The sequence below is a fragment of the Sander vitreus genome, chromosome 7 (genome assembly GCF_031162955.1).
Source record: "Sander vitreus isolate 19-12246 chromosome 7, sanVit1, whole genome shotgun sequence".
NCBI classification, from domain to species: Eukaryota; Metazoa; Chordata; class Actinopteri; order Perciformes; family Percidae; genus Sander; species Sander vitreus.
In genome coordinates this window covers 754,408-761,626 of record NC_135861.1, presented here as the reverse complement: position 1 = coordinate 761,626, position 7,219 = coordinate 754,408, and the positions used below count along the sequence as shown (strand labels likewise).

General features: G+C 47.2%; 1 protein-coding gene across 1 annotated transcript in view; it reads left to right on the top strand.

Annotated features, from left to right (window-relative positions):
- The window catches only part of LOC144520416 (membrane-associated guanylate kinase, WW and PDZ domain-containing protein 3-like), a 57,607-nt gene extending 51,834 nt beyond the window's left edge, over nt 1–5,773 (top strand). Inside the window, exons 18-19 of the mRNA XM_078254112.1 lie at nt 1,375–1,513; nt 4,121–5,773. Coding sequence (XP_078110238.1) covers nt 1,375–1,513; nt 4,121–4,944 — 963 coding nt within the window. The 3' untranslated portion in view covers nt 4,945–5,773. The remainder of the gene's footprint in view (nt 1–1,374; nt 1,514–4,120) is intronic.
- Nucleotides 5,774–7,219: the final 1,446 nt, after the last annotated feature.

Genomic DNA, 7,219 nt, shown 5'->3' with positions numbered 1-7,219 from the left:
ACCTGCTTTAGCTTTTCCAAGGTTTTAGACACAGTTATGGTGATAATAACGCTCCTATAATGACAACGGACTACAAAAAGGACGCCAAATGACCACAGAGACCCAAAACAAACCCAAAGAAAACAAAAATGACCAAAAAGAGACAGAACACGAATACAAAAAGATGCAAAATCCCACAAAGAGACACAAAATGTACGGGGGAAATTGCTGTTATTTATCGAAAAAACATAACATTTCTTGAGGAAGGACGTCTAAATGTGGGTTGAAGTCTTCCACAGAGCGAGGGGGAACACTGGGATTGGACGTTGGCATTGAATGATGATGTCTTTTTTGATATTTGTTACTTTAGAGGCAGTTCGGTTGGTTCGGTTGGTGCCTAAACAGTATTGAACTTGTTGTGAGGTGTCCACAGACACCTGACAGACGGAGCTTTTTCAGCAATTCTCCCCTTTGTGATATTAAATCATTTCATATATTTATGAGTCTCACTTTGGGCCTGCAGCAGCGAGACTCGGAGCATCAAACATTCAACATCCAGCTGAGCATTTCTGTTTTTAAGTGAATTATTTATGTTTAAAGGAACACGCTGACTTATTGGGACTTGGTCTTATTCACCGTAACCCCCAGAGTTAGTTAGATAAGTCCAGACATACCTTTATGAGTATGTATGGACCCATATGTCCCAATAAGTGACAAAATAACGCCAACATGTTCCTATTTACATGTTGTGATTTGTGTAGTCACAGCGTGTACAAATAAACAAGGTCACATGACACACAGCCATCTTCTAACCGTATATAAACTGGGAACTATATTCTCAGAAGGCGAAGCACTGCTACTCTCTGCTACTTGGGCGGAGTGATATGCTCGCAGCACGTGAGAAGCCCCGAGCAGAGAGTAGCAGTGCTTCGCCTTCTGAGAATATAGTTCCCAGTATGTATACGGTTAGAAGATGGCTGTGTAACAACGGGGAAACTAAACGCCACACGCGGGACGCGATCCCCGGTCTCCGGGGTGAAAGTCCTGTGTTGTTTGACCCATCCACCCCCCCCCCGAACAACCTCCCTACGCGGATTTTCGGCTTTTCATACTACTCCCTACCGTATTCGTGCTGTGATCACGACATATGCTTCCCATTGAAAGACATTACTTTACATTTTCGTGCTGGCCACCATGAAAAAAAACGAGAAAAACGTCCCCGTGAAGACAAATCAATACATTAAATAACGTGACCATTTCACGAACTGCCGTGAGACTGGGTTGTGTATTTGTATTTATTGTATTGTATTTATGCTCTATCTTTTCATGGGCATTAAGGCGGGTATGAGCACTGTCATTTCCATTTTTATGGATGAAATAAACTTGACTTGGCAGGTGTCGGACCAGCTGGTGGAGATAAACGGAGACAGTACATCGGGGATGACTCACAGTCAGGCTGTGGAGCAGATCAGGAGGGGGGGACACCGCATCCACCTCATCCTCAAGAAAGGAAACGGCTACGTGCCCGACTACGGTGAGACAAACTGACGCGGGACAGACAGAGAGTAACAAATATAAAGCAGCAGTAAAATGGAAGTACTTAAAGCTGGGGAAGACAGGTTTTCTTTGGCGTCATTGGGCAAAAATCCCACGATAAACTTTCAGATATTGTTAACGGGACATGAACCCCCGGTCTGCTGGGTGAAAGTCCTGTGTTTGTTTGACCCATATGCATAATTTACAGGGGGGATGAGGGGGTTACAACCCCCCCAATAATTAAAACTGGCCAGTGCAACCCACCCCAAATATCTAATAATAATTTATTTTACATAAATAGACACATTTACACAATAGAGACTCCCTCCTAAGCCCCAGTAAGTAAGTGACCTCCACGGCCCCCGCATGTCAGTTCAACGTATGTCCCGACCCAGAGCGTCAAACAGTGACGCCTAAGGAGACTTTTTGCATCAGTAACAAATGCTAAAGGCTCCTGACCAAGCGGCCCTTCTAGACGCTTGTATGAATGGACGTTTCAGTGACACGCGGGAAAAGAACGGGACACGAACCCCCGGTCTCCTGGGCGAAGGTCCTGTGTTGGCGGACGGGGTTTCACGTCCTGTACTCGACCCGCTTCTACGCTACGTTTGGATGCTCTTGCCGCTCTTTTGTGGCTTTTTTCTGGACGCTTTTCCCAACTTTCTATGCTTTTTCCGAACGTTTTTGTCGCAATATGAAAGATCGTGTCCCTACAAAACGTACATCTTGTAACCCCGCCCACCATCTTTTCCTAAACCACGTCAGTTAAACGTACGTCCCGACCCAGAGCGCCAAAACCTGACGCCAAGAGTCCCGACCAAGCGCGTCTACATATGACGCTAAAAGGAGACTTTTTGCGTCAATAACAAACCGCCAAAAGCACCTGACCAAGCATTCTGGCGTTTGTTTTGCCTTTTCCAGGAAACTGCCGACCCCAGCTTTAAGTAAAGTACAAATACCTCTAAATTTGTACTTGCAGTATTTGAGTGAATGTACTTTGTTACTTTCCACCACTCGTGACTACTAATAAACTCCTGAGAAAACTAGTTTACCTTCTCTCTAAAACACTAAGCTCTCTGAGTCTGAATCATCCAATCACAGCTCTGGGATTCTCTTGACTTTGTACTTTGACTTCCTCTTTCTCCTTCCTCCTGTACTTCCTGTCCTGTTCTTCGTCCTGCTCCTCTTCCTCAGTGGAGTTGTCCAGCCTGTCTCTCTGTATGACCAACTCGAAACAGGGCGAACCCTGTTTCTACGTGATCGGACGCACTGAAAACTCGCGGTTGGTAACTTTCTCTCCCCCTCTTTAACACATCTTTCATTTCCTTTCACTTTTCACTCTCATCCCTCCATCTTGGTTTTGTTATTAACGACCTTCAGCCATCAGTCATTTTACATCTTAGCACAAGTAGTTCCATGTTAAAATGTTTTAAAAACTTTAAAACATGGACCCTATTTTCCCATGCATTGGTGTCTAGTGAACAACAATCTCTGAAACTGGTCCAGTATTGAGCGAGAACGCTGTAACCAGCAGCCGTGAACCGAGCTGTGATGTAACCCTACAGGAAAAATGTTCAGCATCAGTCAGCGTCCACTAAAAGTCCTGTTGTTGCTGCTGACAGACTCAGATTATTATTCTAAGTGTCTGACAACATTATGAAAGGATCCCTACAGAGATAGACCTTTTAGTTAAAGAGGAAGATCCTTTTAGTTTAACATGAAACAGCCCCGAAATCACCGTCACCAAACTCCACCAGACTCCATGTAAATAATCAGGACTTTTAGCGTGTATAGAGCCAGCATATTTCCACCAGACTCCATGTAAATAATCAGGACTTTTAGCGTGTATAGAGCCAGCATATCTCCACCAGACTCCATGTAAATAATCAGGACTTTTAGCGTGTATAGAGCCAGCATATCTCCACCAGACTCCATGTAAATAATCAGGACTTTTAGCGTGTATAGAGCCAGCATATCTCCACATGTAAATGGGTGAATTAAGGGTTTATTTCAACCAAACCAGAGTGGTGATTGTTGGAACAGTGGAAAGATGAACCAAGACGGCTTTTGATAGTTTTATTTAGTTTCTGTCCACTTTGAATGAAGTGTGTTTTACGATGATAAAAGTCTTGATTATTTACATGGAGTCTGGTGGGTTTGGTGTGGGGATTTTCGGGGCTGTTTCATGTTAAACAAAAATAATCTTACTCTTTATCAAAAAGGTCTATCTCTGTAGGGATCCTTTCCATAAGCAAACGAGAAGTTTTAGTGGACGCAAACTAACGATGAATATTTGTCCTATAGGGTTACTTTACAGCTTGTTTCGGTCTCGCTTAATACTGGACCAGTTTCAAAGATTGTTGTTCCCATCAGTCACTTAGACACAAAAACATAGGAACATAGGTACCCTTTAATGATGTGGTAGATGTGTTAGAACAGTTACATGTCATCATTAAGTTGTAGTTACTTGTTAATAAGACAATGGTGTTAATACTGTGCCTTCCGTCTGACAGTAGAAGAGGAAGCTCAGTGAAAACACAGCAGCATCTGGTGGACGCTGGAGGAACTGCAGCTCAACATGTTTATTTCTCTGTTTGTCTGCCAGGCCCTGAGGAAGGAGCCCTCTCCCCCTCCTCCTCTTCACACACAGAGGAGACACATGTGGAAACAGTAACCGTGACAACCGCCTCCCTCGGCCAGCAGCAGAGGGGAGGAGGTGGTACAGAAGGAGGAGGAGGAGGAGGAGGAGAGAGGAGGAAGACGAGGAGAGAGGGAGAAACCAAACGAAGAACAACAGGAGGAAGAGGAGGGTTAGGGCCTCCTGATTTGGACCTAGACGCGGTGGAGAAGGAGGCACGAGAGGAAGAGGAGGAGGAGGAGAGGAGGGGAAGCCAGACTGTCAGGCAGAAGGGGAAGCGGGAGAACCAGAGGGAGCAGGGGAGGAGGAGCAGAAGCTTACCCAGGATCAGTGCTCGATCCTGGGACGCGTTGCTTCCGCCTGAGGGGGTGGAGGTGGAGGTGGAGGCGGAGGAGAGGAGGAGGAGGAGCGAGACGAAGAGCAGGAGAAGGGCGACAGCGGCCAACAGAGAGGGGGAGGAGAGGCGGGAGAGAGATGACAGCACCGCCCGCCGCGCAAAGCATTCTGGGAGTTCCGGTGCGCCTCAGAAGGCCGTGTTTTCTTTCCTCATGCCGAGGGACGACGAGAGCGAATTCGACAACGAATCAGCAGCCAGCTTCTCAGAGGTCAGCCAATCGGCAGCCAGCGTCGCCATGGCCGCCGGGTGGAGGGAGGAGTCAGACTGGAGGAGAGCTGAGTCGCCTTGGCAACAGGGGAATGCCCCGGGCCCCTGGCTGAAGCCGAGCCCACAGAAACTGACAAAGGTTTTGATTGGCTGTCGGCTCGGTGGGCGGGAAGCTCTCTCTCTCTGATTGGCTCACAGCGAGGACATTCTCGTTTTCTCTTTCGCTGGTATACTTTAGTGGCTACTTATAAGGGCTTTTTTGATTGGAATGCTCACAGAAGACCCGCCTTTGCCTGCGTCTTATTGGATGACAGCAGACATTTTCCATTTCCTGCTTGAAGGATTAAAAAGCAAGCAGACAAGGACTTGTTTTTGATTGGCTGGTGGGTGGGTTTTGAGGCCTCTGATTGGCCAATGACATCACAGCTGCACACACAGCCACCGAATTAACCAAGAATATTGCTTTTATTTTACCCATCATCCCTCAGTGCATCCTGAGACCTGTACCATGAAGCCATGGCGACTTGTTGCTGTTCCTAACGCTAGATTAGGTTTATCAAAGACGCTAGCAAAGCAACACGGGACAGAAAATAATCACAGCAGAGACCACAGACAGGTCGGACCTCCGTGTTTAACTACATATCTCTAAACGTTACAGTTACGGCTGAAAACGACAACAGAAATAAACAAGTTGGCAGATTTCACATATCTCATATCTCATTTGTCCACCAGGAAGGGATGTTTGTGTCAGCGCGACGTCACGGTGATTCGGTCTCTAGTAACAGAGACACACACAAGACACACCGTCCCGTTGGAGTAATGGAGGTATAAATACAGTGTTTCCTTTAGGATTTTTTTTTTAAGCAGTGGGGGCAGGTCTGTCCGAACCATAGACTGTTAATATTAATGGACAGAGCATCTGGTTCGGCGAAGTGCTGCAAATGCAGAAGTGCCTTAAACCTGCTTTCTATCTGAAGTCCAGCAGGGGGAGACTCCTTAAACCGGCTTTCTATCTGAAGTCCAGCAGGGGGAGACTCCTTAAACCTGCTTTCTCTATAACGTCCAGCAGGGGGGACTCCTTAAACCTGCTTTCTCTATAACGTCCAGCAGGGGGGGACTCCTTCAACCTGCTTTCTATCTGAAGTCCAGCAGGGAGACTCCTTAAACCTGCTTTCTATCTGAAGTCCAGCAGGGGGAGACTCCTTAAACCTGCTTTCTATCTGAAGTCCAGCAGGGGGAGACTCCTTAAACCTGCTTTCTATCTGAAGTCCTGCAGGGGGAGACTCCTTAAACCTGCTTTCTCTATAACGTCCAGCAGGGGGGGACTCCTTAAACCTGCTTTCTATCTGAAGTCCAGCAGGGGGAGACTCCTTAAACCTGCTTTCTATCTGAAGTCCAGCAGGGGGAGACTCCTTAAACCTGCTTTCTATCTGAAGTCCAGCAGGGACTTTCTGTAGAAGTCTCTGAGAAAGTGACCCACTTCTCTCTTGATTTATTACCTCAGTAAACATTTTCATAATGAGTTCATGGTCTCAATCTCTAGTTTGAAGTCTTCTTAACACAGAATGATCATTTTCTGAATTCTGGTCTCATTGATTTCAAACTCGGCGATAAAGCAGGGGGTGTTTTAGGGCGTGGCTATGATGTGATTGCCAGTGAAAGTGTGTAACGTAACGTAGAGTGTAAGCAGCTCTTCCCCCACTCCTCCCTCTCTCCTCCCTCTCTCCTCCCTCTCTCCTCTCTCCTCCCTCCTCCCTCTCTCCTCCCTCTCTCCTCCCTCTCTCCTCCCTCTCTCCTCCCTCCCTCTCTCCTCCTTCACTCCTCCCTCTCTCCTCCCTCTCTCCTCCCTCTCTCCTCCCTCCTCCCTCCTCCCTCTCTCCTCCCTCTCTCCTCCCTCTCTCCTCTCTCCTCCCTCCTCCCTCTCTCCTCCCTCTCTCCTCCCTCTCGTCCAAAATCGTCACATCCACAACCAGGATGGCCGCGCTCGTAACGGCAAAATCGACGACTCAGCAGATCTCCACAAACCAATGGGTGACGTCACACATGCTCTGTCCATTAATATTTACAGTCTATGGTCCGAGCTATGGTGGAGCTGTTCGTTAAATAGTCGACTCGGAAGAAAGCGAACGTTTTGACAATAAACTCCATCAACACAACAGTATGTGGAGTTAAACTGGCCCAATAACCTCTGAACAGTTCTACTAGTTGTTAAGTTGCAATGTGAGCGGCAGCCAACGGGGGGTGCATTATGTCGGCAGGATCATTTAAAAGGCCACCGCGACTACATTGTGCGTCTGCCCTATTTCTGATACCGTGGCGGCAGAAATGTTGCCGTGGCGGGCCGCCACTACACAATCAACATAGAGGAAACTCTGTAAATAAGAAGGTTCATACTAGCTTCATGATGCAGTGTTTCGGGTCACTGACGTTGGGTAACAGAGTGAGCTTAAAGTCTTGGCTGC